We start from the raw sequence: 20,000 nt of genomic DNA, 5'->3' as shown, positions 1-20,000 counted from the left end.
AGACACACTCACACACACAGACCCCCCCCCCCCCCACACACACACAGAGAGAGAGAGACACACACACTCACACACAGACACACACTAACTTAATAAAAAAAATACACACACAGAGAGAGAGAGACACACACTCACACACACACACAGATCACCCCCCCCCCACACACAGAGAGAGAGAGACACACACTCACACACAGACACACACAAAAAAATACACACACAGAAACGCACATTCACTCACTCACTCACTCACACACACACACACACACACAGAAACACTCACTCACACGCTCATTTAATCACAAACACACACACACACTCTCTCTCACACACATATATATATATATTTTTTTTCTTGGAATAACCGCAACATTGGTAGTTGAGTGTACAGTCGAGTATTAAACGGGTTCATGTCTCTGAGAGAGTGATTCTCATGAAGCGTGTGCAGAGAGTAACCTTTGAAACACAAGTCTCCGACACACACACTCATGTTCCGTCTGCATCCCGGTGTGACCCGATCATCATAATCACCGCCGCAATCCAGATCAACATCAGGCACGCTGAATGTCAAAGGTGCTCAGATGCTAATATTACCCATAATCCCTTGCACTGACAATTCTGGTTTCTGATGGCTCTCTTTTCAACACATATATTTTTTTTTAATTTTAAGAAATGGCAAAGAATGTGAAGATGCCTCATCAATACTTCAGTCTGAACTCTACAACGGCTTAATAATGAGATTTAGGCAATTCATTTAAATTCTAACTAATTTATGCATATAATATTTGATCTGCAGTTTAATAAGATCATTTTAAGTACTTATAAGTATATAATAGGATTGTACACTATCGTTCAAAAGTTTGGGGTGGGTAAGAGTTTTTAATATTTGTGAAAGAAGTCTATTTATTTAAAAAAAAAAATAAGTTAAATATTATTACAATTTAAAATAACTGTTTTCTAAGATATATATATTGTACATTTAATTTATTCCTGTGATCAAAGCTGATTTTCACTCCAGTCTTCAGTGTCACATGATCCTTCAGAAATCAGGATAATATGAGGATTTGATGATCAAGAAACATTTATGATTATTATCAATGTTGAAAACTATTTGTGCAAAATAACAGTATTTATTTGAACAGTTTAAATGCCTTTACTGTCACGATTAATCTTTAATGATTTTTTGTTTTGTTTTGTTTTATATAAAAAGTTAGTATATATATATGTGGTTGTAAAGAGGTTCACCTTTCTGATGTCGTGGTCGGTTGTTCAAGCCTGTGAAGTTAATTAAGAATAAATAGGCTATATGAATTAATCACATTCATAAGTCATGCACTGTAATGATTTTGGGACTGACAACTGCATTCAAATGCATGCATATATTCTTATTATTCACAGTTATGGATTATTAATCGTCTATATAGACAGATTGTGTGTGTGTGTGTGTGTGTGTGTGTGTGCGCGCGAGTGAGTGAATGAGTGTGTGTGTTTGTGTGAGTGAGAGAGAGTGTGTGAGTGAGAGAGAGAGTGTTTGTGTGTGTGAGTGCGTGTGGTTGTGTGTGTGTGTGTGTTTGTGTGTGTGATTGAGTGGGTGTGTGTGTGTGTGAGTGAGTGAGTGAGTGGGCGTGTGGTTGTGTGTGTGTGTGCGCGTGCGTGAGTGCGGTTATGTGTGTGTGTGTGTGTGTGTGTGTTTGTGTGTGTGTGTGTGAGTGAGAGTGGGTGAGTGAGTGTGTGTGTGTGTGCGTGCGTGTGGTTTTGCGTGTGCTTGTGTGTGTGCGTGCGTGTGTGTGTTTATGTGTGTGTGTGCGTGCCTGTGGTTGTGTGTGTGTGTGTGTGTGAGAGAGTGTGTGTCTGTGTGTGTGAGTGCGCGTGGTTGTGTGTGTGTGTGTGTGTGTCTGTGTGTGTGCGTGCGTGTGGTTCTGCGTGTGCTTGTGTGCGTGCGTGTGTGTGGTTATGTGTGTGTGTGAGAGAGAGTGTGTGTCTGTGTGTGTGAGTGAGTGGGTGAGTGAGAGATAGAGAGTGTGAGTGTGTGTGTGCGTGTGGTTGTGTGTGAGTGAGAGTGGGTGAGTGAGTGTGTGTGTGTGTGCGTGCGGTTCTGTGTGTGGTTGTGCGTGTGTGTGGTTGTGCGTGTGTGTGGTTGTGCGTGTGTGGTTGTGTGTGTGTGAGTGTGAGAGTGTGTGTCTGTGTGTGTGAGTGCGTGTGGTTGTGTGTGTGTGAGTGAATGAGTGAGAGTGTGTGTGTGTGTGTGCGTGCGGTTCTGCGTGTGCTTGTGTGTGTGCGCATGCGTGTGTGTGGTTATGTGTGTGTCTGTGTGTGTGTGTGTGCGAGAGGAACTGCCCTGCTGTGGCCTGTTCAATGTTTGAATCATGTAAAGTAAACTCGAGATCACCTGTCGCCGTCCCATCCCACAAACCCTTGCAGTTTTACCTTTCTCTCTGCACTTTGATTCGTTCCTCTTCACATCTGCAGAAAGAAGAGAACAGAAACTTATCACACTGTCACACACACACACACACACACACACACACACACACACACACACACACACACACACACACACACACACACACACACACACACACACACACAGCATTTTCTGAAACATGACAGTAAAATCTATGACTAAGTCTGAAATTGCAAACTGTTTTTTTTACAGTATGTATAATATTCACAAGATGTAAATTACAGATATAGTGACGACTGATATTTATATGCATTTCATGACAGTATTCTGATATACTCTTATTTACATTACATTATGATTTACATTACAAGCATCAGAATCTCATCTTACTTTTTGGTCATATAAATACTGTATGAGCAACTGCATCAAATTGTATATTTGTGACCCTGGACCAGAAAACGTATGGGTATTTATACATCATATGAAAGCTGAATAAATAATCTTTCCATTGATGTGTGGTTTGTTAGGATAGGACAATATTTGGTCGAGACACAACTATTGAAAATCTGGAATCTGAGGAGCAAAAAAATGGAAACATTGAGAAAATCTCCTTTAAAGTTGTGCATTTATGTTCACGATTGTGCTGCATTCACTCACAAAAATACATGTTTTATATATTTACGGTAGGAAATTTACTAAATATCTTCATGGAACATGATCTTAATATCCTAATGATTTTTGGCATAAAAGAAAAATCTATAATTTTGACCCATACAATGTATTGTTGGCTATTGCCACAGATATACCCGTGCGTCATGTGACTGGTTTTGTGATCCAGGGTCACATTTTTGCATATTTGACCTAAATATGCAATACAATTAAGTTGTTTTTCCTCCTTGAGAATGAACTCCATATTCACTATATCATACTATATGAGCCATAAAAGCCTGATGCATCACATAATAAACACATGAAACCTTTTTTCCAGATTATTTCTAAAGGTTCAATAAAATAAAACTGCTCCATTAAAAAAAATATTTTCTGACTATTATTTCATATTTTCAAGGTTAATAAACATGTAGTGTATTATTTGAAATGTTCATGCATAATGCATAGAAGAATCAATCCTCCCTGTGTGTGTTTTAGTTCGCATGCACAGATGAAGTGTGTGTAACAGAGAAGATGTGGAGGTGTCTCCCCCTGCTGGTGTGGTTCACTCACTGCAACACACACTCGGGAATCTGCACATGCTCCATGGGAACAATCTGAGCCAGTTCCTCCAGACTCTGCACGTAACGGATCTTATCCAGAAACTTCACACTGGAGAGAAAAGAGAAAGTGCATTAAACACACATTCAGATTCATCGATCTGACAGCACTAATGTACAGGTCGGACTGGAAAAATGAGAATATGGTGCAAAAGTTCATTTATTTCAGTATTTCAACTTTAAAAGTTAAACTAATATATTATATAGACTCATTACATGCAAAGTGAGATATTTCAAGCCTTCATTATAATTTTGATGATTATGGATTACAGCTTATGAAAACCTTTTCACAATATTCTAATTTTGGATTTGGGGTTTTCATAGACATCAAAATTGTACAGTGTGTGTGTGTGTGTGTGTGTGTGTGTGAGTGTGTGTGTTCTTGCCTGATAAAGGGCCGTGAGATGGCCAGAACTGTACAGTGTGTGTGTGTGTGTGTGAGTGTGTGTGTGTGTGTGAGTGTGTGTGTGTGATGTGTTTTTGCCTGATAAAGGGCCGTGAGATGGCCAGAACTATACAGTATGTGTGTGTGTGTGTGTGTGTGTGTGTGTTCTTGCCTGATAAAGGGCCGTGAGATGGCCAGAACTGTACAGTATGTGTGTGAGTGTGTGTGTGTGTGTGTGTGAGAGTGTGTGTGTGTGATGTGTTCTTGCCTGATAAAGGGCCGTGAGATGGCCAGAACTGTACAGTGTGTGTGTGTGTGTGTGTGTGTGTGTGTGTGTGTGTGTGTGTGTGTGTGTGTGTGTGTGTGTGTGAGAGTGTGTGTGTGTGATGTGATCTTGCCTGATAAAGGGCCGTGAGATGGCCAGAACTGTACAGTGTGTGTGTGTGTGTGTGTGTATGTAATGTTTGATGTTGTCTTGCCTGATAAAGGGCCGTGAGATGGCCAGAACTGTACAGTGTGTGTGTGTGTGTGTGTGTGTGTGTGTGTGTGTGTGTGTTGTATTCTTGCCTGATAAAGGGCCGTGAGATGGCCAGAACTGTACAATGTGTGTGTGTGTGTGTGAGTGTGTGTGTGTGTGTGAGTGTGTGTGTGTGATGTGTTTTTGCCTGATAAAGGGCCGTGAGATGGCCAGAACTATACAGTATGTGTGTGTGTGTGTGTGTGTGTGTGTGTTCTTGCCTGATAAAGGGCCGTGAGATGGCCAGAACTGTACAGTATGTGTGTGAGTGTGTGTGTGTGTGTGTGTGAGAGAGTGTGTGTGTGTGATGTGTTCTTGCCTGATAAAGGGCCGTGAGATGGCCAGAACTGTACAGTATGTGTGTGTGTGTGTGTGTGTGATGTGTTTTTGCCTGATAAAGGGCCGTGAGATGGCCAGAACTGTACAGTGTGTGTGTGTGTGTGTGTGTGTGTGTGTGTGTGTGTGTGTTCTTGCCTGATAAAGGGCCGTGAGATGGCCAGAACTGTACAGTATGTGTGTGTGTGTGTGTGTGTGTGTGTGTGTGTGTGAGTGTGAGTGTGATGTGTTTTTGCCTGATAAAGGGCCGTGAGATGGCCAGAACTGTACAGTATGTGTGTGTGTGTGTGTGTGTGTGTGTGCTCTTGCCTGATAAAGGGCCGTGAGATGGCCAGAACTGTACAGTGTGTGTGTGTGTGTGTGTGTGTGTGTGTGTGTGTGTGTTCTTGCCTGATAAAGGGCCGTGAGATGGCCAGAACTGTACAGTATGTGTGTGTGTGTGTGTGTGTGTGTGTGAGTGTGAGTGTGAGTGTGATGTGTTTTTGCCTGATAAAGGGCCGTGAGATGGCCAGAACTGTACAGTATGTGTGTGTGTGTGTGTGTGTGTGTTGTGCTCTTGCCTGATAAAGGGCCGTGAGATGGCCAGAACTGTACAGTATGTGTGTGTGTGTGTGTGTGTGTGCTCTTGCCTGATAAAGGGCCGTGAGATGGCCAGAACTGTACAGTATGTGTGTGTGTGTGTGTGTGTGTGTGTTGTGCTCTTGCCTGATAAAGGGCCGTGAGATGGCCAGAACTGTACAGTATGTGTGTGTGTGTCTGTGTGTGTGTTGTGCTCTTGCCTGATAAAGGGCCGTGAGATGGCCAGAACTGTACAGTATGTGTGTGTGTGTGTGCGTGTGTGTTGTGCTCTTGCCTGATAAAGGGCCGTGAGATGGCCAGAACTGTACAGTATGTGTGTGTGTGCGTGCGTGTGAGCGTGTGTGAGTGTGTGTGTGTTCTTGCCTGATAAAGGGCCGTGAGATGGCCAGAACTGTACAGTATGTGTGTGTGTGTGTGTGTGTGTGTGTTGTGCTCTTGCCGGATAAAGGGCCGTGAGATGGCCAGAACTGTACAGTATGTGTGTGTGTGTGTGTGCTCTTGCCTGATAAAGGGCCGTGAGATGGCCAGAACTGTGCGGATGAACCAGGACGGATGCGCAATGATCAGACATTTGAGGTTCTTTCTTAACCTGGATGTTAAAGGAATAAAGAAGCAGAAAATCATGACACTAAAAGACGAACTGTGAACTCCCTTTTTCAAGAGTTATTCATAATATCTAATAATATATATTCATAAGTCAAGTCAAATCACCTTCATTTATATAGCGCTTTAACAATATAGATTGTTTCAAACTCAGCTTTACAGAGATAATAGGAGATTAAAGTCACAGAGTGTGTTTTGGCTTCACAGCAGCTCTAGAATAAAGTTATTGTCCAGCTAAAGTTAGTTTTTGATTGTTTCACTTCCGTCGCAAAGATCATTAGTTAAGAGCTTAAGAGCTCGACGACGTAGATGTGACGTGAGCAACCGGTCTGACAGCTGTCAGTCTTCTAGTCGCTGTGCCGAGAGAAATCTGAATCATCTAACGAATCTCGCAGACACGGAGAGCGTGAGCATTAGCTGTCCATGAGCTAGCAGCGGGAGCAACTTTATCACTCTCTATGGGCTTCTGTCTTGACTTTATCGGACTTAATGCCTCCACGTCCCCCCGATTGCCTGCGAGCTTCGTTAGCCTATTTTTACAAAAACTGCTTCTATGGGGCCATAACGTAAGATACAAGGTAATGGAGCCTTTTATACATTGCCGTGTTTCTTTAGAAATAAATAATGGACAAATGGAGTCTTTAAACGCCTCAGATGTAAAGTTATTCGCTGTCAACGTGACGCCAAAATGAATGGGAGTCAATGGGATGCTAACAGGTCTGCTAATCAATGGCGGCGCTCGGGGAAGCTTCGGTTTCCGGCGGATGGATTTCCCTCTTAGTTTCCTCCGGTACATTTTTTACCGGTCCAATCAGTGAACAGAGGGAGTGTCTGAGAACGATGACGTTGAGGTCGTGCGCTAGTTTGAGTCGTCATACGTCACGACCAAACGTTAGCGATTGGTTACGGCAGATCCAGAGTGACTCTGAGCAGATCCAATAGTTTTAAACTTCAACAGAGAGTCAATGGAGAGACTCTCTGTACACATGAAATGTACGAGAGTCTGGTGGGACCAGGCTATGTGTCCTTTGTTTGTTTGTTTGGACTACTTTGTGTTTATAATCAGGGGTGCACATAACTGGTACACAGGTACGCATGCGCGACAAAAATCAGGAATGCGTAATGCCACTTGTGTTACTACGCGCCTTTGCGTACTGTCGCCAAAATGCAACCTAGGCAGTGTTAATTAAATTTTTTCACAGATGAAAACGAGACGATAACTAAATAAAAACCTTGTTTTAAATGACGACCACTATGACGAATAAAAACTAGACGGAAATGTAAGGGAGAGACGATTGGGGAAGTGATCCAGTCAGAACTGATTTGCGTTTGTGGAAGATGCGCACATTTGAATTGTAACGTGCTGATCACCGAGTCGGCATGCGCCGGGAGAATAATGCTGATCACCGAGTCGGCATGCGCCGGGAGAATAATGCTGATCACCGAGTCGGCATGCGCCGGGAGAATAATGCTGATCACCGAGTCGGCATGTCGCCGGGAAGACCCGGGAGAGAATACAATGCTGAATAAAGTCTTATTTTGTGTTATTTTTGGACCAAAAAGTATTTTCGATGCTTCAAAAACTTCTAACTAACCCACTGATGTCACATGGACTACTTTGATGATCTTTTTATTACCTTTATGGACATGGACAGTATACTGTATATACAGCTTCAATGGACGGACAGAAAGCTCTCGGACTAAATCTAAAATATCTTAAACTGTGTTCCGAAGATGAACGGAGGTCTTACGGGCTTAGAACGACATGAGGGTGAGTCATTAATGACATTATTTTCATTTTTGGGTGAACTAACCCTTTAAGATCAGCGAACCAATCCTTGCTGGCGGTCCCCTATTCTAAAAAGAAGTCAAAGGGTGAAAGCTTTTTCAGTTGTGTCTCCCAAGTTGTGGAACAGTCTTCCCCTTCACATCCGACTAGCTCAAACAATAGAAATTTTTAAGCCTCAGATAAAAACGTATCTTTTTAACCTAGCTTTTAGGTAAGGGTAGTGTACATTGTAGTTTTTTAGTTCGTTTTATTTATTTCTACACTGATCTCACTGATACTGTTGGGAGAGGGGTATGTCGAAGAGTGTATAGTAGAGTGTATATGCCTTCACCTGATAGGCTTGATAAACTTTTTTATAGAGGTATGTTTCACTGTAAACTGTAAAGCACTTTGGGCAACAACATTGCTATTAAATGTGCTCTATAAATAAATAAAAGTTGAAGTTGAAGGAATACCAAATAAAAGGGAATTACAATAATCAATCCGAGATGTAACCAAAGCATGAATGAGTACTTCATAGTGAAGAACGAAAAGATGCAGTACGTGAAATATTATTAATATGGGAACTAAAAGAAAGCAAAGCATCAAGTATAACCCCAAGACTTTTGTGGAAAATTTAACCGGGCAATTATCAATAGCATTTTAGCAATTTATGACCTCTTGCCTGTTATCTGGATTACGTCTTTGGATTACTCTTTCAAATAAATACAGCATTAGGATCCTCAAGCGTTGTGTCTCAGAGTCTCAGTACGTGACATTATCAGTGTTATTCATGTGATCTGATACCGTCTTTCGATCATCTGGTAGCATCTCTTGAGCCAGCTGATGCCCGGCATCCTCCGGCGCGGCGTGGCTCCGTTCAGATAGATGATCATGTAGTCTTCAGCCACCAGCAGCTCCAAACTACTGATCACGTACCTGCAGAGATGAGGACGTACAGCATGCAGAGGAAACGCCAGAGAATATGTGCATACTCCAAGTGCAAACCTAGAAAATGCCTCCATTTTTAGGTTTGACTTCTGAAGTGAAGTAATTGAATATGCCACTTTTGGGCTTCGAACATTCGTGTGTGTGTGTGTGTGTGTGTGTGAGAGTATGTGCAAGTGTGTGATTTAGTGTGTTTTAGTGTGTTTGTATGTGTGTGATTTAGTGTGTTTTAGTGTGTTTGTGTGTGTTTGTGTGAGTGTGTGTGAGAGTGTATGTGCAAGTGTGTGATTTAATGTGTTTTAGTGTGTTTGTGTGTGTGTGTGTGAGAGTGTGTGTGTAAGTGTGTGATTTAGTGTGTTTTAGTGTGTTTGTGTGGGTGTGTGTGAGAGTGTGTGTGTAAGTGTGTGATTTAGTGTGTTTTAGTGTGTTTGTGTTTGTGTGTGTGAGAGTGTATGTGCAAGTGTGTGATTTAATGTTTTAGTGTGTTTGTGTGAGTGAATGTGTAAGTGTGTGATTTAGTGTGTTTTAGTGTGTTTGTGTGAGTGAATGTGTAAGTGTGTGATTTAGTGTGTTTTAGTGTGTTTGTGTGAGAGTGTATGTGCAAGTGTGTGATTTAGTGTGTTTTAGTGTGTTTGTGTGAGTGTGTGTGAGTGTGTATGTGCAAGTGTGTGATTTAGTGTGTTTTAGTGTGTGTGTGTGTGAGAGTGTATGTGTAAGTGTGTGATTTAATGTGTTTTAGTGTGTTTGTGTGAGTGAATGTGTAAGTGTGTGATTTAGTGTGTTTTAGTGTGTTTGTGTGAGTGTGTGTGAGTGTGTATGTGCAAGTGTGTGATTTAATGTGTTTTAGTGTGTTTGTGTGAGAGTGTATGTGCAAGTGTGTGATTTAATGTGTTTTAGTGTGTTTGTGTGAGTGAATGTGTAAGTGTGTGATTTAGTGTGTTTTAGTGTGTTTGTGTGAGAGTGTATGTGCAAGTGTGTGATTTAATGTGTTTTAGTGTGTTTGTGTGAGTGTGTGTGAGTGTGTATGTGCAAGTGTGTGATTTAGTGTGTTTTAGTGTGTGTGTGTGTGAGAGTGTATGTGTAAGTGTGTGATTTAATGTGTTTTAGTGTGTTTGTGTGAGTGAATGTGTAAGTGTGTGATTTAGTGTGTTTTAGTGTGTTTGTGTGAGTGTGTGTGAGTGTGTATGTGCAAGTGTGTGATTTAATGTGTTTTAGTGTGTTTGTGTGAGTGAATGTGTAAGTGTGTGATTTAGTGTGTTTTAGTGTGTTTGTGTGAGTGAATGTGTAAGTGTGTGATTTAGTGTGTTTTAGTGTGTTTGTGTGAGTGTGTGTGAGAGTGTATGTGCAAGTGTGTGATTTAATGTGTTTTAGTGTGTTTGTGTGAGTGAATGTGTAAGTGTGTGATTTAGTGTGTTTTAGTGTTTGTGTGAGTGTAAGTGTGTGATTTAGTGTGTTTTAGTGTGTTTGTGTGAGTGTAAGTGTGTGATTTAGTGTGTTTGTGTGAGTGTGTGTGAGAGTGTATGTGTAAGTGTGTGATTTAGTGTGTTTTAGTGTGTTTGTGTGAGTGTGTGTGAGAGTGTATGTGCAAGTGTGTGATTTAGTGTGTTTTAGTGTGTGTGTGTGTGTGTGTGTGTGTGTGTGTGTGTGAGAGTGTGTGTGTAAGTGTGTGTGTGTGTGTGTGTGTGTAAGTGTGTGAGTGAGAGTGTGTGTGTGTAAGTGTGTGATTTAGTGTGTTTGTGTGTGTGTGAGAGTGTATGTGTGTGTGTGTGTCTTACAGGAAGAGGTTCTCCATGATGTAGTTGTAGTCGGCACAGCCGCTGTCGGGCAGGTAACAGGCAGCGAAGACGATGATAGCGTTCAGTCCTTCACCGTAATAACCTGTGGGATCAAGCAGATCGGATCATTAGCCAATCAGGACACGGTGCGTTTACATCTGTTCATATTAAGTAGCCTCTGTATCTGGATAACCGATCGGATATAATATTACACAAATAATAGGAGAAAAATGTTCTATTACAGATAAAAAAGTCTTCGGTCATCCACATAAAAAACATAAGAATATAGTACTATTTCACGTACAAATAGACTTCATGACAGACTGCGCCATAACACATACATATCCTCTATCCATATCAACTGTCAAGTGCTAAAACTTCTCTCTTATTATTTAAGAATTCAATTGCAGCTGGAACACAAGTATTCTTATATCGTCTTGTTTTCCATCTCAAAGCCAGACTGTGGAAACTTCACACTGGACTTCAAGCATCTTGGATTGTGTGCCTCTCCTCTCTTCCTCCAGACTCTGGGACCTTGGTTTCCAAATGAGATGCAAATTTTGCTCTCATCAGAAAATCACTGTGCTTTATTAAATCCAGAGTCAACGCAGCCGTCTGTAAAAAAAATGTAACCTCTCCAAGTCAAAATATTCTAGTGACTGATCACATCTAAATTTTTTAATTGGCCCAAGTGAAATTCTGTAAAATAAATTGTATTAATTGTTGCAATAGTCTGTTAACATTGGCTCAATGAGAAATAATATGTCAGACTAATTGAAAAATTTAGATGTTAAAATTTTGACTTGGGGATGATTTTTTTTTTACAGTGTATATACCAGGACATCTTCAGAGCACTTCATGCTTCCTTCATTTTCCAGCAGGATTTGCACTTGCCCACACTGCCAAAACCTGGTTCAGTGACCATGGTATTACTGTGTAATTACCATAATCATCAAAATGATAACAAATAAAGGCTTGAAATATCTCACTTTGCATGTAATGAGTCTATATAATATACAGTGGTGGACAGTAACAAAGTAAATGTAATTCGTTACTGTACTTAAGTAGTTTTTTTGCGTATCTGTACTTTACTGAAGTATTTAAATTTGGGAAGACTTTTACTTTAACTCCACTACATTTCAAAGTCAAATATCTTACTTTTTACTCTACTACATTTTCAAAATCAGTCGTTCCTTTTTATATAGTGGATAAAAACTTAACTGGTCAAACGAGCCAACAATCACAATACAGCGCGCGCTTTGATTTGAACTTGCCTTGGCGGTATCTACTAAGCGCGAACCAGATTGCGACCATACGGTTGCGACACAGTGATCTCGCCGCCGCGCAGTGACATGATTCGTGGGTATATGTCGAACGTCGCATGACGAAACCGGAAACCAGGTCTCATCGCATCCGCTTATCATAGAAAGTGTTAACAGCCGTATGAACTGACGCCGATATCTATGGAATTTTAAGGTAATCAGCTAACCTACCTATCTCACTTTGTTATTGGCGTTTTATTCTATTTAAATATCTTAACGTTAGTGTGAAGATTTTTTTTTTTTTTTTACTTTTAAATATCGATCTTCACATGCGAGGGACATTGGTTATGATCATCTTTGCTCGCTCCTTTTAAGTTATCTTGAGTAAAACAGTAAAAAAATGCATGAAGCACATACAAAAGACCTGAACCGGAAGCGATGCGTTCTGTTTTCCGGTTTCGTAATGCGACGTTCGACATATACCCTATAGTTCCAAACAAATCGCGTTGCCAATGATTTTAAGCGGGGCAGAGAGCAGCAGCTATTATTGCAGCAAATATCGGTCAATATTGACGCATAATGGGTCTCATTCATGAAACACGAGCAGAACGAATTCTTGTGTAAATCGTGTGTAAAGTGGTTCTGGCGTAAATTTTCGGATTCATTAAAATGTTCGTATTTTCCAAATGTTAGTTGGTACGAAAGAAATCTACACCTGCTCCCAGCCACGCGTAAATAGTGCGTTTAACATCCGAACGTTTTGCTCATTAATAAGGCTGCATTTTAATTCACCTTAATCGGGTACATATTTACACACAGCATTTTGAAAAAAATATGATATATAGTAATTACATGTGGTTTTTCTTTTTACTTTTATTATGAGAGCCAGTAATAGCATCTGCAAACGGTACACTTTAATCAAATAATTAATTGCTTTCAATAGGGCCGGGCTATATTTTTTCGAAGTGAACTAATTCGTTTTTTTTGCAGTCGTGCTTCATGTCAAACCATTTTCTGTTCACTTCTGGGACTGTTCGATTATCAGATGAAACTCCAGTAACTGCGTCTGTAATATCTGCCAAGCTTCCTTTTTTTAGGACCTGATACGCCACTATGTAGCTACGCTTGAAAATAAAATGTGGCGTTTTGAATGAACTTCTGATAATAAAATTTCTGCATCTGAGAAATTGTTCTTTTTTGGAGAAGACATGTTGAAATCCTTCGTTTGGTGTCATAATATGATGCCCATATATGGTTGTCAGTAGGATTTAATGGGTGGGATTTATGGTAATTGAGAATGAGGGTGCACGCGCGTCCCATTTACGACTGATTGGAATTCATTAACACACACACACATTTCACTATCACATCTGACGTTTACGAAGTATTTGTGAATCAGGAGAAGAGTTTTCGGGAAGGTCTCTTTACGCGCAAATCACTCACATATTTACTCGTATATTTACGAATGTTTCATGAATGAGACGCAATGTACATTGTGTTTTACGTTGACACTTAAATTACTTCATATAATAGCATTTTTTTTTTTCTGGGGAGTAGCAGAAACACTGCATTAATACGTTTTTGTGTTTAATTTTGGAGGAAAATTGGCTGCTTCCATAACGTAGAATGTGTGTGTGTGTGTGTGTGTGTGTGTTTAATGGCGTTGTGCATGTTTTTGTGACTGTATCATAACATTAGGATGTTAATAATTATGACCATAGACGCTCAAGAAAAATATACAGTAAATACTGTAAATGTATTAAACCTTATGGGACAGTCCCCTTATGGAACAGTCCCCTTCCCACCAAAATTAAATGCAAAAAAAATATATTCAATTTAAATATATATATTGGCACACCAATCTATTAATAAAATTACATTAATTAGTCATATATATATATATATTAGGGCTGTAACGATACAGCAAACCCACGATTCGGTTCGTATCCCGATTTCTGACCCACGATTCGATACAAACCGCGATTCTTGCGAGGAGGGAGGATTTTAAAAGCCAAATAAATAAATAAATAAATAGCTAAAGCTATAACTCTGTTTTCTTGTAACAAAATACTTTTGAAAAACAAACAGAACTATACTCCATTGTGGAGATGATTCGAGCATGTTAAAAATTATTCTGAGGTAACCGAGGCTTACTGTCTGTCTGTGCTGTAAACCACAAATAATATATTGCCTATTCCGCATGACCCGCATCTCAAGCGCAGGAATAACGCTTGCCACAAAGTGAACGCGCCTATATAGAGAAATGCACACTTCCTACGAATTAGCCTAAGCCGCCATTTCTTTATGTTTTGAATTAACGTTAAATCAAGTAAAAGTATTTCAAGCTTTCTAAGTTTCGATTCGTTTATGAGGTGAGCTCCAGTTCACGCGCGCGCCGGTGCCACACACACACACACACACACACACACACATACAAGCAAACACCGCGCGCTTTGCTCACTTGCTCTGGTGTTTGCTTGTGTGTGTGTGTGTGTGTGTGTGTGTGTGTGTGTGTGTGTGTGTGTGTGTGTGTGTGTGTGTGTGTGTGTGTGTGTGTGTGTGTGTGTGTGTGTGTGTGTGTGTGTGTGTGTGTGTGTGTGTGTGTGTGTGTGTGTGTGTGTGTGCTCGCGCGCGAGTCTGGGAAGGGGTGTGTCTGCCTTCTCATACCGACACAGGTTCGTGGATCTGAGTGTCGCGATTTCGGTTTAATATCGTAAATCGTTACAGCCCTAATATATATATATATATTATATATATATATATATATTTCCTTTATATAATTTCCTTTAATGTCATTAATAAAATGACATTAATTGGTCATTATATATATATATATATATATATATATATATATATATATATATATATATATATATGACTAATTAATGTCATTTTATTAATAGATTGGTGTGCCAAGAGTGACATTAGAGTCTTCACGTAGACTGAGTTAAGCAAGAGTCTTGAGACAAAAATTATAATAGGACATTATAGCCATAAAAAAATCATAGTACTTGGGTACTTAAGTACATTTGAAGGCAAATACTTTTGTTCTTTTACTCAAGTGAATGTTTAAAGGCAGCACTTTTACTTTTACTTGAGTAATATTTTACCTTGAGTATCTTTACTTTAACTCAAGTACATGGTATGTGTACTTCGTCCACCACTGATAATATATTAGTTTCACCTTTTAAGTTGAATTACTGAAATCAACTTTTTGATGATATTCTAATTGTATGACCAGCACCTGTATATTTACCTCATATTTACCATATGAGTGTGAATTTCACGAAGACTGACCTCCATGTGTGACGACGCGCAGGTACGGCCGGATCACCTGCATGTCGATCCGGTTCTCCTGATCGCCGATGATCACCGTCCTCCACAGACGCCCCGTCCCGTCCCCGTCACCAGAACCAGGACCCTTCGCGCTGGCCACTGGAGTGTCATCTGACAAAAAACAAGACATATATCAAATAAATATCATGACAGTTTAAAATAACTGTTTTCTATTGTAATATGTTTTTTAAATGTAATTTATTCCTGTGATCAAAGCTGAATTTTCAGCATCATTACTCCAGTCTTCAGTGTCACATGATCCTTTAGAAATCAGTATAATATGATGATTTGATGCTCAAGAAACATTTATGATTATTATCAATGTTTAAAACTGTTGTTTTTCAGGATTATTTGATCTATAGAAAGTTCAAAAGAACAGCATTGATTTGAAATATAATCTTTTGTAACATTATAAATATCCTTATACTGTAACTTTTGGTCAATTTAATTTATCCTTGATGCATAAAAGTATTGATTTATTTTATTTCTGTCCCTCAAAAAATTGAATAAAAATTCTTACAGACCCCAAACTTTTGAAAGGTAGTGTTTAATGTTACAAAAGCTTTCTATTTCAGATAAATGTTCTTTTTGAACTTTCTATTCATCAAAGAATCCTGAAATAAAAATGTACACAACTGTTTTCAACATTGATAATCATCATAAATGTTTCTTGAGCATCAAATCATAATATTAGAATGATTTCTGAAGGATCATGTGACACTGAAGACTATAGAATAAATTACATTTTATTGTTTTCAACATTGATAATAATGCGAAATGTGTCTTCAGCCAATGACATGATAACATCTGAGCAATTATTTGCATTTGATTTGTCAAACGGACTGACCTTCCCATTCCAGCTCGGTGCCATTGTTGACGGAGCCGAGGGAGTCGTCGTCCGGCGTGTCCATGTCGTCCACGTTTATGTCCAGGTCGTCTGGTGTTTCCAGGAAGTCATCAGAAAGGAGTGATCCTTCACTTTTGTCCAGCGACAGGTTGATATCCGGAGCGATCAGCGTGCGGCGCTTCTGTCGGACAGAGTCCACATGATCCGCCGTCAGAGCGCCATGAAGAGCTACAGAGGAACATACACACATTTACACTGCCGTTCAAAAGTTTTGGATCTGAAAGATTTTTTAAAAGAAGTCTCTTCTGCTCACCAAGGCAGCATTTATTTGATAAAAAAAAAAAAAAAAAAAAAAAAGGAGTAATATTTTTAAATATTATGACAATGATAACTGCACTGTAAAAAAATATTTTCATTTTTTGTAATCACAACTTTTATCTTTTGTCAAATCAACTTAATTAATAATAACAGATCATTAATGTAGTTCAGATAACATAATATTTTGAGTTTCTATTGATTAAATCTCCTTCATTGCATTAACTCAATTGTTTAATTTCAATTAACTCATATTTTTAAGGCAACCTTCTTTTTTTAAGTTAAACCAACAATAATTTTTTACAGTGTGTTTTCTATTTTAATATATTTTTAAATGTAATTTAACATTGCCACATGATCCTTCAGAAATCAGTATCATATGATGATTTGATTCTCAAGAAACATTTATGATGATTATCAATGTTAAAAACAGTTGAATTTTTTTTTTATTTGATGTATAGAAAGTTCAAAAGAACAGCATTGATTTGAAATATAATCTTTTGTAACATTATAAATGTCCTTATACTGTAACTTTTGGTCAATTTAATTGATCCTTGATGCATAAAAGTGTTGATTTCTTTTCAAATCAATAAAATTAAAATTATTTCTGACGCCAAACTTTTGAAAGGTAGTGTTCAATGTTACAAAAGCTTTCTTTTTCAGATAAATGTTCTTTTTGACTTTCTATTCATCAAATAATCTTGATATAAAAATGTAAATAACTGTTTTTAACATTTGATACTAATCATAACTTGAGCATCAAATTATCATATTATCCTGATTTCTGAAGGATCATGTGACACTGAAGACTGGAGTAATGATGCTGAAAATTCTACTTTGATCACAGGAATAAATTACATTTGACTATATATTCACATGTTATATACTATATATTCAATTGTAATAATATTTAACAATATTCCTTTTTTTTGTTGTATTTTTAATCAAATAAATGCAGCCTTGGTGAGCCAGAGAATATTTCTCATTTCTTGTGCTATTTCTTATGTACTGTACAGTATAGGATTTGTTTTATATGGATAAATATGTTGTACTTGTTTTATATGGATAAATATGACTAAAATGCCTATTTGTTTTATATAACTAATTTGTGTGATTTTATTGCAATTTTTGTTCTTATTTTGTAAATAGAAAAAAAGGAAAACCCTTTAAATTTGACCTGGTCTCTTCTTGATCTAATAAATTCTATGGATTATCTTTCTCAAGTACATCTTTTTCATACGCAGTGTTTTCATAAACATTTTAATATAATTTGAAACACAGTGAAACACACATGGATTAGACGCACAGAGATGCATTTAGAGAACTTACAAGTGTTGTCAGTGAGTCCATCTAAATCTCCATCTTCAGGAAGAGGCCTGTAAATAAACCCAGAGACATTATAAAGATGACCACAACACTAATAGAAGTAACTAACCCTAACCCTATAACTCTATAACTCTATCCCTAACACTATTTATACCGAGGTTCACCGCACCTGGACACACACACACACACACACACTCCAGATCTGATGAAGGACCAGCGCCTGGACACGACGACAACGCAGTCGGACTATAAGTCGCATCAGTCAAAAAATGCGTCATGAAGAGGAAAAAAACACAGCGACACAATAGCATAAAGAACATATACCTGAGGCTGAATAGGCTAAACTAACATTAGCCAGCGAGTCCAACAAGTTACCGGTAAGCAAGTTCACCAAGCTCCCGATCTCACTCCACAACACTGAATACATTGAGTTCTTCCTCGGTGTCGCTTCTGAACAACTCCGCTAACTAGAGCGCCCTCTCGCGGCTGTAGACGGTAATGTTTTCTCTTGCTTCATCTCAGTCAGTATGAAGTAATTTTGATATATAAGTCGCACCGCTCTCATTCGCCATCTTAGAGTCAGACTGCTGCTTTCTAACAATCATCAGAAACGCTCAGATCACACAAAGGCTCACTTTTAAACCACACACATATGTGACTTTGGACCACAAAACCAGTCACATGGGTCAATTTTCTGAAATTGAGATTTATACATCATCTGAAATCTGAATAAATAAGCTTTCCATTGATGTATGGTTTGTTATGATAGGACAATATTTGGTCAAGACACAACTATTAGAAAATCTGGAATCTGAGGTGCAAAAAAATCTAAACATTGAGAAAATCTCCTTTAAAGTTGTGCATTTATGTTCACGATTGTGCTGCATTCACTCACAAAAATACATGTTTTATATATTTACGGTAGGAAATTTACTAAATATCTTCATGGAACATGATCTTTACTTAATATCCTAATAATTTTTGGCATAAAAGAAAAATCGATAATTTTGACCCATACAATGTTATTGTTGGCTATTGCCACCGTGCGTCATGTGACTGGTTTTGTGGTCCAGGGTCACATTTGTAATGCAGAATGCACATCTGTGTCAAGCCATGAACAATAGCGGTTTCTAAACAATGTGTTTGATCAGTAAAGGCAACATTTATCCAGTCACTCTCTGCCGTGTGTGTGCATCCCGGATGGTAGTCCAGCTGACAAACTACATCCAACACTCGCTCTCTGAGAAAGGCCACACAGTGTGTAATTACCCAGCAGTCAGTGCGGTGTCAGGAGATGAGCGGTTTAATTAAAGAGTGCAGCGGAAGACATAATGCGGTATTGTAGTACTAGACTAAATCTGAGCTTGCATTTACTCAACTCACTTGCACAAAAACAGATTCAGTTTTTCTCAAAATTTATAAAAACAGTGAAAAGAGGAGCGTGTTCCAGCGCAAACGTTCCCTGGTGATATTTTGCAGTTTTAGAAAGCAATTCTGCCACTGACCAGGAAAACCCAGTCTAAAGACAGCGGCGCATTGCACGTTAGTCATATGGTATTTTAAGGGCGCGTGCTTGGCCATTATGTAGCGTGTTAACGCACACACACTTTGATTCTCTAATCTAAACAGACGCCGCAGTTTTCATTTTAGCAAATCATACATTATTACAAGGAAACATCCCACGAGGGAAATCATTGTTGTGTCCGTGAAGATGTGAAAAAAATAGGCATAAATCTAGATTACACATTTACCCAAATTATTATCCGCCTGTTTAACCGAAGCTAATGTGTGTGTTTCTCCATCACCCCCATACAATGTCACTTCTCTGTGTTTTACGGCCCTGACGAGAACGTCGGTCTGCTCGGCTGTGAACCGCTCCTGGCATGCGCCGGCAAACCCGCCGTTATAATAGCGATCCGCCGTGGAACAAGCGCGCCGGCTCTTAAAGGGAATGTGAGAGGACGCTCTGATTGGTTTATTTCACGTTACGCCCAAACCACACCTATGAGTAATGAAGCGACTCAGACCAACCCCTTTTAGATTTGCGTCGGGCGCAAGAGTCGTTTATCCCGCCGGTATAGAGCTGGTAAGTCCCGCCCCCTCCGTAAAACCCCGCTGGACCTCAAAGTTGAAAAACCGTCAATGCAAGTGAATGGGAGAAAATAATTATTTTCTGGTCCCGTTTGAATTGTGCCATGAATGTGAACATATGTTGTCTGTGAATTTTTTATATAATCTTTCATGTTACAAGTTTGACAGTATATGGTATGATTCGTCGGCTAGCAGTTGTGGAAAAGACATAACGAGAAAGACTACATGTCGCCTATGTGA

The 20,000-nt window shown here is 39.1% G+C and overlaps 1 protein-coding gene and 1 long non-coding RNA gene across 4 annotated transcripts in view; one reads left to right on the top strand and one right to left on the bottom strand.

Moving 5' to 3' along the window:
• Positions 1–15,291, top strand: part of LOC306998664 — a 43,346-nt gene extending 28,055 nt beyond the window's left edge. Inside the window, exons 3-4 of the long non-coding RNA XR_013797635.1 lie at positions 3,551–3,793; positions 15,165–15,291. This is a non-coding gene — a long non-coding RNA (uncharacterized lncRNA). The remainder of the gene's footprint in view (positions 1–3,550; positions 3,794–15,164) is intronic.
• The window catches only part of atcayb (ATCAY kinesin light chain interacting caytaxin b), a 35,207-nt gene that overhangs the window by 9,498 nt on the left and 5,709 nt on the right, over positions 1–20,000 (bottom strand). For all 3 annotated transcript variants that reach the window (XR_013797634.1, XM_079612887.1, XM_079612886.1), the window contains exons 3-11: positions 17,673–17,719; positions 16,029–16,256; positions 15,143–15,292; positions 10,584–10,686; positions 8,668–8,799; positions 5,992–6,078; positions 3,626–3,724; positions 2,428–2,463; positions 1,246–1,275 (exon numbers count right to left, since the gene is read on the bottom strand). Coding sequence is in view for 2 of the 3 variants with exons in the window: in XM_079612887.1 (XP_079469013.1) it covers positions 1,246–1,275; positions 2,428–2,463; positions 3,626–3,724; positions 5,992–6,078; positions 8,668–8,799; positions 10,584–10,686; positions 15,143–15,292; positions 16,029–16,256; positions 17,673–17,719 (912 nt within the window). In the remaining variant the exon portion in view is untranslated. The remainder of the gene's footprint in view (positions 1–1,245; positions 1,276–2,427; positions 2,464–3,625; positions 3,725–5,991; positions 6,079–8,667; positions 8,800–10,583; positions 10,687–15,142; positions 15,293–16,028; positions 16,257–17,672; positions 17,720–20,000) is intronic.

Source organism: Phoxinus phoxinus (genome assembly GCF_949152265.1).
Source record: "Phoxinus phoxinus genome assembly, chromosome: 5".
NCBI classification, from domain to species: Eukaryota; Metazoa; Chordata; class Actinopteri; order Cypriniformes; family Leuciscidae; genus Phoxinus; species Phoxinus phoxinus.
The sequence above is the reverse complement of the archived record's forward strand: the minus strand, read 5'-3'. Positions and strand labels throughout refer to the sequence as shown.